The 18,322-nt window shown below is 33.5% G+C and overlaps 2 protein-coding genes across 2 annotated transcripts; one reads left to right on the top strand and one right to left on the bottom strand.

Annotated features, from left to right (window-relative positions):
- Positions 1-63: 63 nt before the first annotated feature.
- Positions 64-1,325, bottom strand: LOC122306918 (CASP-like protein 1F3). The gene is made up of 3 exons (XM_043119486.1): positions 1,035-1,325; positions 789-915; positions 64-598 (listed from the first exon to the last, which is right to left on the bottom strand). Exons 1-3 carry the CDS (start codon positions 1,259-1,261, stop codon positions 374-376), a joined length of 579 nt encoding a protein of 192 aa, XP_042975420.1. The 5' UTR covers positions 1,262-1,325; the 3' UTR covers positions 64-373.
- Positions 1,326-6,491: 5,166 nt separating this feature from the next.
- Positions 6,492-17,624, top strand: LOC122306804 (acyltransferase-like protein At3g26840, chloroplastic). The gene is made up of 14 exons (XM_043119318.1): positions 6,492-7,124; positions 8,566-8,617; positions 9,390-9,445; positions 9,784-9,942; positions 10,405-10,509; positions 11,447-11,553; positions 11,861-11,982; positions 13,098-13,206; positions 13,894-14,024; positions 14,439-14,808; positions 15,358-15,471; positions 15,966-16,051; positions 16,171-16,280; positions 17,270-17,624. The coding sequence occupies exons 1-14, from the start codon at positions 6,764-6,766 to the stop codon at positions 17,458-17,460; spliced, it is 2,073 nt and encodes a 690-aa protein (XP_042975252.1). The 5' UTR covers positions 6,492-6,763; the 3' UTR covers positions 17,461-17,624.
- The last annotated feature ends 698 nt before the right edge of the window (positions 17,625-18,322 follow it).

Here is an 18,322-nt window from a genome sequence, read left to right on the forward strand (position 1 = left end):
CAAACAAAGAGAAGAGGGGCAAAAGAAGAAAGAGTTTTGCTATATACAAGCAAAGTCGTATACTAATCTGCGAATCAATACTGTTATTTCATACTTTAAATTTAAATTAGTACTGTTTTTAATAAAATCTACTTTTTAACCAATCATAATAAGTTAGTACACATATTAGTGCACAATTATATTTGTAACTAAATTTTTCCAAGCAGAAAACCCCAAACAGTGTAGACTGTAGTTCTTTCATTTCTTAAAACATAAAAAGACAAAGAAAAAGAGCCTTTCCCTCCATTAATTATGTAGCCCGCACTTGGCCTTTTTAACCACATCATTCTCAAACTTCCCAGTATTTTTAAGTCCATGTTTGCTTCTGGTGATTTCACTCCGTAGCTCTAGACATGAGTTTGCTAGCAGAAATAATTGCAAGTGCCAAATACGCCAAGAAAGTCAAGTAAGATAAAACCACAGATACCAAATTTCTGTTGCAAAACTTGCCAATACGTCCACACACTGCTCCCCAACCTACCCGTTCTTCTCCATAACGACCAATGTAACCAACCGCAGTTGCCGCGGCACATCCAGATATCATCAAAACCGTCATCACCTGTAGTTTACTTTTTTGTTTAAAAATAAAGAGCTATGTATACAATGAACTGTACAAAAATCTCGTACACAATGATATGAACCCAAAAAGATAGATACTGATATCGGCAATTTTGTTGGGGACAAGTAATACACTTATAGATGTGTTTACAGGTCCATCTAATAACAGAAATCACCAAAGATTTGCTCACCATATCATGCAAAAATAGGAAGAAATAGTTTGTGAGGTGTGACCCCGAGCGGTTCAGAAGAAGGTAAACAAAGATCAATGACAATGCCGAGAACGCGCACACCACGGCATCAACACCAACCAAGAACCTGCGAGAGACACGATACTAAAGGCCGTCTCAAACTCGGCACTCCGGTATAAAAGATTGAAAAGTTGGAATCTTCCAAATGGGTATTTTGCCTCTTGAGTGGGGTTAGATTAGATTTACCTCATGGCAGATGAGTAGGAATAGCGGGCTTTGAACGTGAATCCAAGTATCACGACGGATTGACCGCTGGTGACCGTCACAGAGATTGCAGCCGCTGTGAAAGCAACGGCTAAGACTCTAAGAATGACTTGGGCAACTGAGCATCTTCTCTGTGACGGGCTTGACATGCCTGAAGATTTCGTTTGGAGCATAAAGGAGCTTCTTTCTTTAGTCATCGGGGAAGCCATAAAAGAAATGAAAAATTGTTTTATGCACGACAGAACAGAAGAAGGCAATAAATCGGGAAAAAATCAGAATTTTGTCTGTATACAGCATTCACATGGAGATAAAAGGGGGGAGGTGGGGACCATGGGGTACCGCTCGGCGCCTTGCGATGATTACTCTTGCTATTTTGGTGTTTCGTGAAACCATGGAGTATACCTCGCATGTACTGCAATTAATATTGAAAAACAAAAAAACAATTTCTAGTAAAATTAGGTTACCTGTTGGGAGTACATCTTATTTTGGAGAGTAAAACAGCCGGTCAAGAGCTCTAAGGTTAAGCTGCTTAGTGCATGTTTGATAGGGGTATATAAAAAACCGCAACACCAGTTGTGATCGACACAGACTGGATGCCAATAGATGGAACCAGCTGAAATTGACATGGAACTAGTCGGCGAACAAAACCAACGAACGTCGGTTCGAGTTTGAGATTGGCTCAAATTGCTGAATCGGTCGATGACATATACCTTTTTTTTTTTATATTATACTTATGTAAAATGCCGTCATTTTACTTAAGTTTAAGTTGAACGGCATTGTTTTATGACTGAAGTTGTGTTTTACGACACTACCAAACGGTGTCGTTTTATTCATTACGTATGAAAATAAAAAAATTGTTGACCGACACCATTGGATTTGAAACCAAATAGCGTCGTTCTGAATTTATATCGTCTTCTTCACCATTTTTATTCTCTGAATTCATTCGTTGTTTCTTTTGTCCTTTATCTCCTCTACAGCTCTCTCTCTCTCTCTACTCTATCAGAGGACCATGGCCTCTAGCGAGGAACCGAGAACCGACCATGAACTGCTAGAGTTAATACGGCCGATTTCTCTCCTTCCCATCGACTGGTTACGGTCGGTTGCTCATCCATTTTTCCTCTCATCGGTTGGCGTTGGTTTTGCCCAAAAAACGCACCAGATGGGTCGGTTTTCACCCCTAATATTTGATAATGCAGTGAAAAATATGATTTATAACTTTAAGACTTATAACGTAAGTAATAAGTTATATTATTAAAATAGTTATTTAATGTTTGGTAACTATATATTTAAAACACTTTCAAACATGTTATGCTTGTTTGGAAATAAATTAAAATTACTTTCTGATGTAGAAATTACAATTATTTGAAATTTTAAATATGAGGTTTGCTACGGATCAGTCATTGTTCACGATTGATCCAGAGCACACCTTACGTTTCTCTTTGTTTTTTCTATTTTTTCTTTTTTTTTTTAATAACAAAATCCCGTTTCCCCCTCCCCCACCTAGTTCCCTCTCCCCTCATCTGATTCCCTCTCAGCTCACAACCTCATCCAACCTCGCCGTGCGCCACCTGCAGTGCCACTGGCTACCACCATTTGACTCCCCATCACGCTGGCCACCTCCAGCCACCTTCAAACCTCCACGGAAGCCCCAACGCATAGCACCCTCTCTCAACTCGAAATGGGTTCTCTTACACGGTTTGCCGCTACTACCGTCGCTGTCGTCAGCCTCTAGCTCCACAGTCGAGCACCACCAAGCCCACGGATTATGCTGCCACCCACGGCTTCCAGACTCGAAATGAGTTTCACCTGAAATGGGTTATGCCCCTTACCCCGCCATATGCCGCCACCCACGGCTTCCAGCCTCCACCTGGAGCCTCCCTCAGCCACCACCAACTCCACCGCACCTCTCTCAGCCTCCTTCATGCTCAGTCATGCCTCTCATGTGGCCTAGATGGGCGATGGGGGAGAGGATGGTGTGCAGGTTGCGGGTGGGGGAGAGGATGCAGACACGGGTGGTGGGGGTGGGGGTAGAGGACCCGGGGGGGGGGGCTTGGGAGACACACGGGGTAGAGAGAGGGAGAAAAAAGACTTGGTTTTGTTGTGGAGTGTTTTTAGTCATTTTACTCTATGACACGTAAGGTGTGTTTTGGCTGATGCCAATATTTTTTCTTTAATTATTATGACCATATCCTTGAAAGTTGTAATTATTCAAAAATTATATAGGTATTTCACCATTAACAGTTTTTTTAAAATTCGAATTATATTCTGTATTATCTAAAAAATACTTGTTCACTTATTTGAGATTAAAAATATTTTTTTATTAAAGAACTTTTAAAACTATTTAAGAACTTTTTAAGAATCATATTACAACCCCAACCAGTATGTGCATATTTGTGATTGCAGTGGAAAATATAGTTTAAACCTTCAGGGCTTATAACTTATAATTTAAATAATAAATTCTACTATTAAAAATTTATTTATTTTTTGGTAACAAAATTTTTAAAACACTTTCAATCGTGTTATATTTGTTTGGAAACAAACTTAAAAAGTATTTTTTGCAGTAGAGATGACAAATTTGTGAATTTTTAAACATATCCTTAAAAGTTATAATTATTTTAAAATTATATAGTTATTTTTTTATTGATAATTACTTTAAATTTTGAATTAAATTTTGCATTATTCAAAAAAATAAGTTTAAAAAAACATCAAAATAAGTTAGATTAAAAGTGCTTTGATACATCATTCTTGTTAGAGTTAGAACTTGTTTGCATTGAATAAATTATTGAGTTCTTATACTCAACAGTTTTACACTACACACATACTAAGAGAAAAAATAAAAAAAATAAAAAAATATATAATAAGAATGTAGTATAGAATTGCTGAACAAAATTTTTCTAAAAATTAAAAGAAAATAAAAATGAGCCTAACTAGTGACTCCATTCATTCAACTATCTGCAAGATAATACCTGGTGAAGTCAGCTAAGGTTTTGTCCTTTCAAATGCTCCAAATTATCTCATATGTGGATGATATTGTATTCTACTTGTAGAATATTCTTTGTTTTCTTCTTATACTTACATTACTCTTAGTGCATGTTTGAAATTACGGTAAGAAATATAGTTTATAATTTTAGAACTTATAACTTATAATTTAAATAATAAGTTTTATTATTAAAAAGTTATTTACCGTTTGATAATTATATGTTTAAAATAATTTTAAACATAACGATTATTTAGAAAGTGCTTTCTGATATAGAAATTACGACTATTTAAATTTTTATAGATTAAGACCATATCATTGAAAGTTTGAAACTTATAATTATTTAAAAATTATATATATTTTCGTCTATTGACAGTTTTTTTATAATTTGAATTACATTTTGTATTATCTGAAAAAGTATATTTGATATTTTTTTCTCTCAAATATACTTTTTAACTTATTTAAGATTAAAAATGATTTAATATTGAACATGCAAATAACTTAATTTTTCTATTAAAAAATTTTTAAGATTATTAAAACACTTTTTAACACTCATACACCAATCCCATACAGGCCTTACTAATTATAAATTACTACGCCAGTTACACAAATTAATTTAACAAATTCTGGGGCTAATATATCTATATTCCAAGGACTTCCTGGATTTTCTTTAAAAAAAAAAAAAAAATCATGGAGGGTTGCACCTGTTGCCATGCTGCCATTATCAGACATGGCCGGAATTTAATTCTCTCTCTCTTTTTAAGCAAATAAATTTTATTAAAATAAAAAATGGTACATGTTAGGGGTGGATTGTTCAACAAATATCTCAATCCAACAACTACAGGACATGGTCTGAATTCAATTCTATTAATGTAGGCGGGTCCGGTTTTGGTCTACCTTGTTTTTACGGTACAGTACTGGTCCAGACTTGAAACTCAGACCATTGTTTACTAACTGAAGGTTCAATATATATTTAATATTTGTACGAAGCGATCGCAAAAAGAGTAACGCTATACAATATATTTCTGTGTTATTTTCATCTTATTAAATAACATATAGCTCATATATTATTATTAAATAATAAAAATATATGTAATAAATGATTATTCAATACTAATAAATGTGTCACATCATATTTTATCGGATGAAAATATAATCGTAATATAGTGTATAGAATTTTCTAAAAAGAAAAGAAAAGAATAATATTATACAATACACTCTCATCTTATTTTCATCATATTAAATAATATAGGACTCATTTTATCACTATTAAATGATTAAAAAATATATAATAAATGATCATTTTCACAACTTAGCACTAGTAATGGCTTATTTATCTTCATTTTTATTCTCAAATTTGAATAAACTTCCCTTAAAATCATCTGCATTAGTTTATCTATATCTATAATTTTGAATAACTATGAACAATCATTATTTATCTTTGAAGATGTCATTTTCTTTCTTCAAATATTATTTTTATTATTTTTCCTTGTCTAAGTTATGAATTTGTATAAAATTAGACCACACATAGAGTATGTGTAGATTTTTCTATATTGTTGAATATATATATATATATATAATAGATTGAATTTATTGGACTTGAATATTAAATTTGACTTAAATTTATTGAACTATCTAAATTTTAGGAAAAAAATAATATTTTATTATTATTTGGTCAAAAAATACATAATTCAATGTAAGAATTTTTTTTATCTTCAAAATCAATCTTTAAAAAATGTGATTTTAAAAATGAAAGATACATAAACCATTATTAGTGCCTAAGAGGAAGACAAAACAAAAGCAACCTGCCGTATAAGAACTTCCTTTGGGCATTGAAGACGAGAGACACGTTTGAATTGCCCAATTCAAATTGTTCAGTAAGACTCAGGGAAGATAATTTGATGGTCGATCACAGCGACCGCACCATTTTTAACTCTGATCAATTAGAGCAAATCGGCACCTTCTTGCCGCTCTTGGTTTCCAAGTTAATTAGAAATATCATCTTGCTTTTACATATAATATATACAATATATATTATATACAAAATTAAAAAATACATTAAAATCAATGAATTGGTCCTGTTATCTTTTCATCGCACAACCAGAAAGAAAAAAAAAAAAAAGTTAAAAGAAAGGAAAAATCTTGTTGTAAGTATAATTGTGTACTAATATATATATAAATTTAATGTGATTGATCAAAAAGTAATTTTTATTAAAAATAATATTAATTTAAATTTTAAATATAAATAAGTCAGTATTGATAAATATATTAATATGCGATTTTAATTGTAAATATCAAGACTCTGAAAAAAACCTATTGTTTGGCCAGCGAGAGTAGGCAAACACCGGTAAAAGACACGAGGGTGGGAACAATAACAAGTCGTTAATCCTCGGCACGCACAATTATAAACAAACACGAGTAATTAGAATAACAACTTTAATAAATAAAAAAATATTTTCTGTAATTGTCAGAGATCGCTTCTGAGTTTTCCCGTTGCCTCTCTCCCATCTCTCTTTCCTAATTTTGATTTTAGAATATACTATTACTCACTGCTATGCTCAATGCTGTGCTATGCATCATATAATAATAATTGTCAGAGATCAATTTCGTTTTTATTGTCTTCCTGGCTTTTAAATCACCGAGGACCGCCGTTTGAGTGCTCTGTGATTTGCAGAGTCCCCCGGCCAGCCATGACCATGTAGCTTCGCTTAGCTAATTAGCTACCTATCCGTCCATGGCGCCCACCGGGACTTCTCTTTTTCACTCTAATTTATACCCGCTATTCTCCCGGGACTCGACTTCCTCATCCCTCGGGAAGTTTATATCTACTCACATTTCGATTTCGACTTGGCGATTCGCAGAGCAAGCGCCAACCCCTGCGACGAAGCGGAGGAGGTTGCAAAAGCGTGGAGAAGTTGAGGCGGTAGCTGCAGCGACGTATGAGGATCCGGTGGTGGGGCGTAAGAGCTTGAAGGAGTACTTTGAGCGGTCAAAGGAGTTGATTATCAGTTCGGACGGTGGACCGCCTAGGTGGTTCACGCCCTTGGAGTGCGGCCCTCCGTCGATGAATTCACCTCTGCTTCTCTTTTTGCCTGGTTCATCTTCTTACACTAACTGGTTTCCGTTATTTTTTTACATGATTCCCTAATTCACCTCTAGTTCCCTTTGGTTGCGACGCATTTCGAAGAGAAGTGATATAATTATCGACTACAACATTTAAAAAGTTGGTACAAGGCTTTAAAATGCATCAAGTCAAATATCTTTTATTGTAAATTATTGAAACTCTACGTAACTTTTAGAGAGAGAAATTAATCATATGAATTGTATTATTTTTCTCTTATTAAGATTTTTTTCACTAGATTTTTCTTTACAAGATTTTAACATGACAATCATAAAACATTTCAAGATATATAAGAATATTTTTTTTTTTATAATTAAAGATATATACATTTTTTCTTTTACTGTTGATTTTTTTCTATCTAATTTTTCGTTGGCTAAATTTTATCGAGACATGTTTACTGTGTATAGTATTCTAAGGGGAAGTATCATAAATGCATATATAAAATTTAGTGAATGACTATTTGGGTTTTCATTTTATGTACCGACTCTTAAAATTCTCATTTACGTACTAACTCATGAAATTCCTAAATTCATTAATGCATCTCAGTAATTCATTTATCATCCATTCGTATCCTTTATCTCCTATGCATATAAAAATAGGTCTTAAAAATTATTAGTATAATACAATAAAGTCAAAGAGAATGATCTTAAGCTCATGAAGAGTTAAATTTATATTAATATCTTCTAATTCTCTTACTAATTCTCTTTAGGTTTACAACAGATTTGAAATTGTAACTAAAATATTTTGCATTTCAAAAATTGCATTTGAGCATTTTGAGCGAGGGGGTTACGGACGACAAAAAGGGTTGAATTGAGTGTATTGTTGCTTGTGACGGTCACAAATAAAGTACATTTTTTTAACTAAGGGATCAACGATATCAAGAACTCTTCTTTCTGAAATTTAAATAATTCTTTTAATTAGTCACTATTTATGGTCTACACCTCACACTTTATGAAAAACATTCATACATATTATAAAAAACACTCATATTCTATAAAAAGTTATAAATGTGAAATGTATGACGTGAATAGTTGACGGCAGGTTCTGCTTGGCCACTGAGATTTTTTAGATGAGAATTTTAAATTTTAAGATTAAATATTAAAATATTATATTTTAATATTATTATTATTTTAGAATTTGAAAAAGTAATAAAAAAGTTGAATTGTTTATTATATTTTATATGAAAATTTAAGAAAATTGTAATGATAAGATGAGAATTTTGTGTTTAAGATGAAAATTCTTTATGGCCAAACAGTACCGGCCGTCAACTAACTTCATCTTCGATCACACCCATGAGAAATTTCTAATTTACATCTCCATTTAGAACTTCTCGAAATCTTTTTATGGTTATTATATGTATTTTATGGTTGAAAATAGAACTGATTATATGCTATTTTTGAGTGCGGACTTTTCAGGGTTTATCGATTCTGGACTTGGACTTATTAAGCAACATCGTGGACTTGGAAAGTAAGTGTTCACTCATATTTGAATGCCACGAACAATTATTCAGCAAATTTTTTTTTAAAAAAAAAATGAACCAATAACAATTATTTGAATGTCATGGATGCTTTGAAAGCAACTTTTCATGAAGAGAGTTTTCCTATATCTAAGAAAAATAAACTACTACCTAATTTGCAAATAGTTCAAATTATTAATTTTGAAATCACCTCTTAAATTACTAAAATTTGTAAATTACTCGCTGCATAAAAAAAATAAACACCCATGAAACCTAAAAAATCATAAACAAGAAAAAAGCATTAAAAATGAAAATATTTTAAAAAAAAATATTCGTACAAGTAAAAACAACAGAAAATTGAAAATTAATTTGAAAAAACTAAAGGTCTTAAAAATGAATACTTTTTATGAAACAAAAGTTAAGACATAAAATAACATGAAAAAACATTAAAAAAATAATTTTGAGTTATATTTTTTGGTTTTTATAAAATTATTTTTAAAAAGATATTTTGTAGTTCTAATTAAAAAAAGAAAACAAAAACATAACATAGGTACACCTTTATGGGTAATTTTGTCTTTTTCATAATCTTTAGAGGTACTGTTTCCTTTTAAAGCAAAAAGGGAGTATTTTGTAACCTTTTTATTAATTTCGAGTTCATTGTTGAAACTGATAGTTTGGGGTGACTGAAATTTTGTATAAGGAATTTCTACCGACTATTAATTTATATGAGGCCACCTAACTTGATTTTTTTAATTTTTTTTTTGTTATTCACCTTAAATGAAGGATTTTTGAGATATGGTGCTTGCATACTCCAGTTATGGATCGAACACCATTTACAGGTCCTTCTCTCTGTCTCACTTTCCTTGTTATTAACTACATTTTTCTGACATGCTTGCGAAGTATACTCGAAGTTTTTGTAGCTTTGGTCATATATATTGTGTAGCAGCAACTGTTGCTCTAGTTTTGGGCTTGAGATTCACATAGAGATCACAACATATTAGAACTGACAAAAGTTATCACGAAGCTATGGTTGAAGAATGACATCAACTTTTCTCTTGTTTTATATATCTTACGAAAAATCTAGTAAACTGAAGAAAAAATATCTGATTTTATCTTTCTTTTGTTTTTTTCTTTTTTTGAGCGTGGAAACTCATTACTCTAGATTTTCATTTTTTAGAGCTGGTGAAGCTGGTGGAAAGAACAATTAGGTCCCAGAATCATCTTTTCCCCAGTAGGCCCATATATCTTGTTGGAGAATCATGCGGAGGATGCCTTGCTCTGGCCGTGGCAGCTTGTAATCCTGATATTGATCTTGTGCTAATTTTGGCTAACCCAGGTAAATTTTGTTTTAAATCAACTAGAGTAATAGGTCAAGTTGATTGTATTAATCAAAGATCTGTACAGTAGTAGTATTTTTATGAGAAAGCAAAATGTTAAAGAATCTTCAGAGCAACAGTAGTGATAGAGACACGGGGAGCAGTGCTCTTCAAATAAGAGCACTTTTTTCACTTTGTTGCACTGCTCATGCAGTGTTGAAAACCACTGCTCAGCATAACAAACAACATGACTGAATATATCTTATTTTGTTTTTATTTTTTTGTCACTTTTTAAATTTTATAAGAATAAAAAGTAATTATAAAATGATGAAAAAAGTGAAAAAAAAAAAAAAAAAGGAAGTGAAATAAGTCATATAAAAAGATTCGGTATAAATTCGTTGTCATACCGAGTAGCGGCGCCTTTTTTTATTTATTTATTTTTTGGTGACTCTTCTTAGTGCCTACTGATGTTTTCTTTGCAGCTACATCGTTTAGTCACTCTCAACTACAATCGTTTATGACACTATTGGACATTCTGCCTTACCTACTCCCTCGTGGCCTCCCTAACATGTTGAGACTGATGATAGGTTTGCTTTCCTTATTCTTCACGTTTCCATCTTTGTGATTCCTAGTTGCTTGAGACACAGAAGCATTTCCACCTGGCACTGTCGTAGGTCACAAACTTCTCATTTTTCGTAAGACGGATTATTTAGTACGCAATATGCAAGCTGAGATAGGGTTGTGGCCTGTAGTAAAGTAGTAAACAATTGTCGACTTTGACACGCTTAGGCTATCCTCACACAATTTAATGCCCATGGGGAAACCGTTAGGATTTGTTCAATTCGCTGATTTTTTTTTTATTTTTTTGAAATAGTTCAATTTGATGATTAAGCTACGTGCTGATGATGTGATACCAAGATAAAAGTCTCAGCTTGAGTTTTTGTAATCTTCGGTTCTCCACACTATAATTGACCTTTTATTTTCTTTGTTCTATTTTCCTCTGATCTCTTTCCTTTGGTGTGAAAAAAATTATTTTTGAATAGTCAACATCAATAGTGATCATTCTCTGCATCTAAATTTCTCACGTTGAGAGACAGATCTTTACGAAGTTTTTTTTTTCCCCCGTATTGCATTATAAAACGAATGGATGGAGAGGGCTTGATGACCTAAGGTGTAGACTTGTTGGACTAAAACTTTTTTTCCTCTTAAAATTGGAGAGCATGTATTAAAGGTTTCATTTAAATGTTAAAATGGACATCTTGGAATTAAAAGAAAAAAAATTCCACACTCTTTTAACCCAGAAACTGATTTCATGCATCTCTTTTCATTATCCCAAGCATGGCGAAAATGATCAGTTCTAAGAAAAATGAACCATTTTCATATCAAGTATCCATACCTATGTTACTTATCTAGTTGCATATTAAGTATCCATGCCTATGTTACTTGTAAAAAGGTATGCACACCCATGGGTATAGATTTGCATATATGCTCACTTGACACTAGCAATTGTATAATGTCCATTAGGGGATCCTTTGAGAATGATGATGGACAGTCTGCTGGAGGGACTTCCTTTACAACAAACGATTGGAGAGCTATCACAAGATCTTCTTGCAATATCATCTTATCTCACTGTAAGGCTCCACTTTAAAACATGAATAGGCCGGCGACATGTGTATGTGTGTGTAAACTCCGAGGAATGGGGCCTCACCCATTTTCATATATGTTGGTTAAATTACTTATACGCCAAAACTTATCCAATAAATTTATTAACAGGAAAAATAGATGTTTTATAAATCTTGATCAAATTTGTGGAGCCAAATGCCTTACTTTTTAACTTGATCTCTAGTGTTGGATAGTTTTCTTTTCTAAAGAAAATTTGAACTATCTCACTTTCTAAATATTTTTCTCTTCATACATCTCTGATGATTAAATTCTCAGATTCTGCCTGATGTCTATCCAAGAGAAACACTTGGCTGGAAGCTGCAGATGCTTAAATCGGCTTCATCAGTTTCCAATTCACGCCTCCATGCTGTAAAAGCTCAAACACTAATACTTTTGAGGTTCGTATCCTTTGCTGTAACCATTTCAATAGTTACCAGAACATCCAAGCTCTTGTTAATATTTGGCTTAAATTGGTTGAACTGCTTACAAGCCACAAAAGATTAAAAAAAAAAAACTAAAAACTAAAACTGCCCCTTTTTTGTTATTTTGTAAAAGAACAACTACAAAAACAAAAGTATTTAGCATTTCGTTTCTTTTGTAATAATTGGTCTACTTGCAGCCCTTTTTAATAGAATGATGTTAAAGCAATTAAACCAAGTTTTCTTCAACTGAAAAACACTAGGCACATTGATTTCAAAAGAGAAAACCCTATCCTCAAAGAGCTCATTGACGATTATCATCAGCTTCTTAAAATGACAACAAGTTTAATAATTCCTTGTAGATCTTTGCATTTCAGATCAATGTACTCTAGACGATAATATAACCTCCGCCTCCATCTGGAAAGTGGAAGTCAAAAGGAGGCAAAGGAACCAAAGAACTGCAGTATTAAAAGTTTTATAAGATATGTAAGTTAAAAAGAGGCAAATGTACTTGCTATATTTTAATCTATATAAAACTAGGGATATGCTAATGAACTCAAGATGGTCTAATTTTGTGATACCCATTTTGATAAGTGACAAGAGTAGGTGATGTATGGGATCCCACATTGCTTAGGAAGGAAAAATTCTTGACTTTTATAATGTTTCAACGAGGTTCTAATTGTATAATTGATTAGTCCTTTTAAAGTATAGGCTATGTGACTTGGGCCTTCATTGGGGCATTTCAAATTTCTGACTGGGCTAAATGGCAGCCTCTTTTTCCCACTACATGATACATAACTCTGTATTTGGAACCTAGAGCTTATCTGCTTATGCCCAACATTGGAAAAAGCAGAACGTTGGCCTAATCAAGAATGATGCGTGGGCCATATATCTTGTACAAATGGCATCTTCATTTTGAAGCATTGGCTTTAAGCTTTCAAATGCTTTTTCCCAGTGAAAGTATGGTTATACGTCTATTGTAAAGACATATGGCGATGTTTGTTTTACATTCTTGTTGAGCTTCCCTTTTCTTATCTGGTGGTCGGTGGTTCTTTCAAGAATGATTGGTCGAGTTCATTGTTTGACTTTTTTAGTGAGAGATATCAGTTGCTACCTAGTCAAGATGAAGGTGAAAAGCTGCGTCGTGCACTGCCAAAATGTGAGATTCGTAAGTTCAATGAGAGTGGCCATTTCCTCTTCTTGGTATGAATCTCTCTCTCTCTCTCTCTCTCTCTCTATATATATATATATATGTATATATCCCCTCTGCGTGTGTGTTTTTGCGTGTGGGCACACATTTTTACACGAAACCATGTGTCTGGTTTCGTCTGCTTGCTGAGGCTCTGTCATTAACAGTGACTTGATAATTACCGGTGTTCAGTTTCCACTAGTCTGGAAGTTCCATAATCCAAGGCCTTGCAGAAGAGTTCAAGCAAAACAATAGCATAGAGTTTATAATTAAGAAGGATAGAAATATATACCTATGGTGGTTTCTGTGGCAGATATATATATATGTGTGTGTGTTGTGTGTGAATTTAGTGTAAACTTAGAATGCTCTTCTTACAATATGAAACCAAAATGGAGCTCAAACACTTCCTGTACGAGTCTTAGATTCATATGCTGTTAAACATCAGAGAAAGAAAATTATTTATTTCATCTTTTGAAAATTATATAGTTATATATATATTTTTTGTTCATATACCAAACCATCATGCATCAGCATTTGTGTGAACTTAGGATAAAACTGCTTATTTTGAAACAGATGTTTTAGCATTATATTATGTGTTCCAATTACAGGTCTTGTCACAATTAGGTTATACAGTCCCTGAATTATATTCTTTGAGTTGTAGATATATCACACTTCTCTTGAATTTTTCACATATATGGCAGGAAGATAGTATTGATTTGGTAACTATCATCAAGGGTGCTGGTTTCTATCGTCGAGGAAAATGCAAAGACTATGTTTCAGATTACATGCCACCAACCCCTACTGAGTTCAATAAAATATATGCTGAAAGCAGGTAGGTCATATTCCCCAAGAAAGAAACATACATACACAGATTATTCTGTGATAACAACATGTTCAAAAACTGAGGTGCCTGACCAGTCCATCCATGGTTTATATATGGCATGGGGGCATGCCGGTGTCAACCAAGTAAAATGGATTGTAGGATTTTGTCGACTAATAACATTAGAAATTAGAGCTTCTTCTAGGACCATATGCACACAAAACTAGATATATTGTAGCTAATTTACCACATGGATATGGCTGTTTCAACTTTTTTGTTTCGTCTGAGATAGGAGAAAGTTTTCAAGATCGAGGAGAATTCTTGCAGCTGATCTGAAAGTCATCTTAGAGATCAATTTTCCAGACTTCTACAATTGACTCTATATCAAATTGCACACCACATTGATTGTTTTTATGATGTTCTCAGATGGATTAATGCTGTTACCAGCCCTGTGATGCTGTCAACTTTAGAGGATGGGAAGATTGTGAGGGGCCTTGCTGGAATACCTTCAGAGGGTCCTGTCTTGCTAGTAGGCTATCACATGTTACTAGGACTTGAACTAGTTCCATTGGTAACCAAGATTTATCGGGAAAGAAACATTCTTGTGCGGGGGATAGCACATCCAATGATGTTTATAAAGCATAAACAAGGAAGGTTACCTGATTTATCACAGTTTGACACAATGCGAATGATGGGTGCAGTTCCTGTCTCAGGGATTAACTTCTACAAGCTCTTCTCTTCAAAATCTCATGTCCTGCTGTATCCAGGAGGCATGCGTGAGGCTCTCCACCGGAAGGTAACATTTTAATTTCTATTTTGATTTACTCCTTTTTATATCTATGTTCATACACACAGTCACAATATGCTGGTTTACTCCTGTTTTGGTTGAATTAAAATCCGGTGTTTCAGTTTCAAACATAATAAGACTCTTCATGTATCCTTGGGCTGCAACTCAGACAAGGTGCCTGGGGTAGAGATTAAACCTTTCTCAACCACCGGAATAGACTTCTTCCATCAATAGCATACCTAGCCCCACCATGTGCTGCTGGGGCTGCTGGATTGGAACCAGCAGTATAAGGATGTTGAATATTATGTGTTAAACCTGACCTGTATCCCTTGCTCAGCCCCTTTGTAGTGGGTCTAGTGTTCCCAATCAAGACTCAATCCAAGATAGGGAAAGCCTAACTTGATAATTTATTGGTTTGGATCTAGTTGGTTTGCATCTACCAGCTCAAGCTGCAGTCCTAAAAAAATCTTTATCATTTTTGCATGCATTGTTTGTTTTATGATATGATAAAACGCTAATTTAAATACTTCTAAATCCTTGACTTTTTGTACTTCCTAGGGTGAAGAATACAAGTTGATCTGGCCAGAACAGTCTGAGTTTGTCAGGATGGCGGCAAGATTTGGAGCCAAAATCATACCTTTTGCTGCTGTTGGAGAAGATGATATTAGTGAAGTATGCTAAAAACTTTAGTTTGTATCATCTCCTTTTTATCAATGATCAATTCCATCCCATTGATAGATTTGCATACAGCAAAGGCTGATTTTTAGTCTGCTAGCCAAATACATCTTGCATGAGTCTTCACCTGGCCAGGTTTAAAATTAAAACCTGGATCTATATGCACACACTCATTATTTTAAATTGTACGTAACATGCATCCTTGTCATCGTTCAGTAACTTTTAGTCTGTGATATGTGGTGAGAACCGTAAGTAGAAGTGTCGTAACAAAACGGTTCCTTGCCATAATTTTATATGTTATGTATGGGGAACCTTGTTAGAAGTGTCCCAACTATGCTGAACACAAGCAGAGATGGGAATATGTTTTAAGAACCATATACTTTACTGCTAATTGTTTTTGTGGCTAGCTTTTATTCAGATTGAAATTTTTGTCACCGGATTTGACTGGTCTATGCTTTCTAATGTATAATTGGTTTCATGGTTATTGATAGCTGATTTTTGACTACAATGACTTGATGAAGATTCCTTACTTTAAGGATGAAATAAGAGAATTAACTAATGAGGCCGTGAAGTTGAGGTATATTAAGCTCTTCTAGTGTTGACTTTTCTTCACAAATACTTACTCTCAAGTTGAGTTTTCCCTTGCGTTTTCTTTGCCCATTCTTCCTTTAATATTACCGTCATGCTGTATTGTAGGACTAATGCTTATGGGGAGGTGGCAAACCAAGATGTACACCTTCCAGGAATTCTACCAAAATTTCCTGGTCGGTTTTATTACTACTTTGGGAAACCCATTAAAACAGAAGGTATGGCCACTCAAATTGATAAAATACTAGCGATCCTTTAAAGATAGTTGGGAATGATAAGCATCTCCTCATTGCATTACAGATATAATAAGTTGGAAATTAACTTTAAATTCAGTCTGCGAAAGTTCATTTAAAGTACCCAACCCACTGAGCTGGCTAGAAGCAGCCTAAGAAGATTCATACTATATAGCAACCATCGAGTTATAATCATATCTTTACATGCCATTCATTCTCTTCTAACATCTCTGCGATTTATGTGCTTATAATCTATCATCACAATTGCATAACATGACACGTGTAAGCTTTTCTTAGAAATCACTACTACATCATACACCTACCCACGTGCAAATTAAGATCGATATATGGTATAGTAGAGGGCGTTTGGTTTGCAGGTATAAAGGGACGCATTGGGTACTTTTTAAGTTCTGTAGCCATCCCCCCTTCTTCGAGTCCGCTGTATCTTCGCAATCTTAAAGCAGTCGTTAATTAATTGTCTCTACGTACATCCAGTGTGCAACTGCAAAGGCCTTAAAACGTTATGAAAAATTCTGCTTATCATCCCATTCACACGTACGAATATGTGATTTGTCATTTTTATTATTTTATTTAAATTCACATATTAATATATAAATATATATATTTAAATAGAAGGATAAAAATGATAAATCATATAGTGGCATGTGCTGTGAGAATGATAAGTAGCATTTTTCACAGGTGTGTGATATAGGATTGTTGAATAAAATTTTTCATCTTTATTATTCTAAATTAAAATAAATACGAAGTGATGAGAGACGATATATCTGCCAAAAAAAAAATACATCTTGACAAGGATATATAATAATCAACTCAAATTTTTTATTTGATTTTGTCTCCTCTACCAATGTAGCATGCTAGTTCTTGATGCAGTACTTTTTTTTTTTCCTTTCCACCTTTCCGGATAAGTTGATTAATCTGTTCTTTTTTTTCTTTTTTTTTTCCTACTCCTGAAGGAAGGGGGCATGAATTAAGAGACAGGGACAAGTCTCATGAATTATATTTACAAGTCAAGACCGAGGTCCAGAGATGCATTGGTTATTTGAAGGAAAAAAGAGAAAGTGATCCTTATAGAAATCTATTGTCTCGGTTAATTTACCAGACCACACATGGCTTTTCTGCTGAAGCTCCTACATTTGAACTTTGAGTTTTTCGTAAGAGATGAATTCCATCTTCACTTCCCCTCCCAACCAAATATACACATGAGCTTTTGCTGGAGGTCACGATGTAATGGCCGGGCATGATGATGTTGGCATGAATATTACTCTCCCAAAGGAAGGAGTTTTTATAAGGAAAAAGCTACTTTGCCCACTTAAATGTACCGCTCAATAATTTTATTTTTTTATTTTTTAGTTAATAATTAAGTAAGTGATTTTTAATATATTGATATATTTTTTTTTAAATATTTAAATATATTTAAAAATTATGAAAAGATAAAAGATAAAAGATAAAATAAAAATTCTGAACTTAGCACGCCAGCTGTAACCGCTAGGCGGTAGAGTAGCTCGGTCTTTTTAATTAAGGGTGTTCGTAGATGATAAGAAGTGGGCAGCCTGTGAACATATATATATATATATATATATATTTGGAGTTACAGCAGATCAGTGGTTGATTTGCTTCACAAGTCTCAAATTGATTATGGAGACTTCGATTGAATGTAATAATGAAAAAAACGTGGTATTGGTCATCTTTATGTAGTAATGTTAAATATAGTTGTAGAATGAATAAGTGCTGCATAAATTTTTTTAAAAATATTAAAATTTACCATTAAAAATTTAATTTTTTTAATATGTTTACTCATTTTTTTTCAAAATAAGTATGAATTATTTAAATATTTTATGACTACAAATATAATGTCACATGTCTTTTTTATTCGCTGCATATAACGTATTTCAATTTCTTCTAGATCAATTGGGTCATGATCCTTCTTACTCAAGGCAAGTCCGGCAGCAAATAAAATACGGCCATGGGCCCTCTTCAACAAAACAAACCCCCAGCCCACATAAAGA

Source organism: Carya illinoinensis, chromosome 4 (genome assembly GCF_018687715.1).
Source record: "Carya illinoinensis cultivar Pawnee chromosome 4, C.illinoinensisPawnee_v1, whole genome shotgun sequence".
NCBI classification, from domain to species: Eukaryota; Viridiplantae; Streptophyta; class Magnoliopsida; order Fagales; family Juglandaceae; genus Carya; species Carya illinoinensis.

Bases quoted from the DNA above. Each gene is read 5' to 3' on its own strand.
- LOC122306918 (XM_043119486.1), bottom strand. From the start codon at position 1,261: ATGGCTTCCCCGATGACTAAAGAAAGAAGCTCCTTTATGCTCCAAACG. The intron at 916-1,034 runs GTAAATCTAATC...TGTCTCTCGCAG, and splicing joins TCCTACTCATCTGCCATGAG to GTTCTTGGTTGGTGTTGATG. The intron at 599-788 runs GTGAGCAAATCT...AGTAAACTACAG, and splicing joins TCCTATTTTTGCATGATATG to GTGATGACGGTTTTGATGAT.
- LOC122306804 (XM_043119318.1), top strand. From the start codon at position 6,764: ATGGCGCCCACCGGGACTTCTCTTTTTCACTCTAATTTATACCCGCTA. The intron at 8,618-9,389 runs GTAAGTGTTCAC...CCTTAAATGAAG, and splicing joins CAACATCGTGGACTTGGAAA to GATTTTTGAGATATGGTGCT. The intron at 11,554-11,860 runs GTAAGGCTCCAC...TTAAATTCTCAG, and splicing joins CAATATCATCTTATCTCACT to ATTCTGCCTGATGTCTATCC.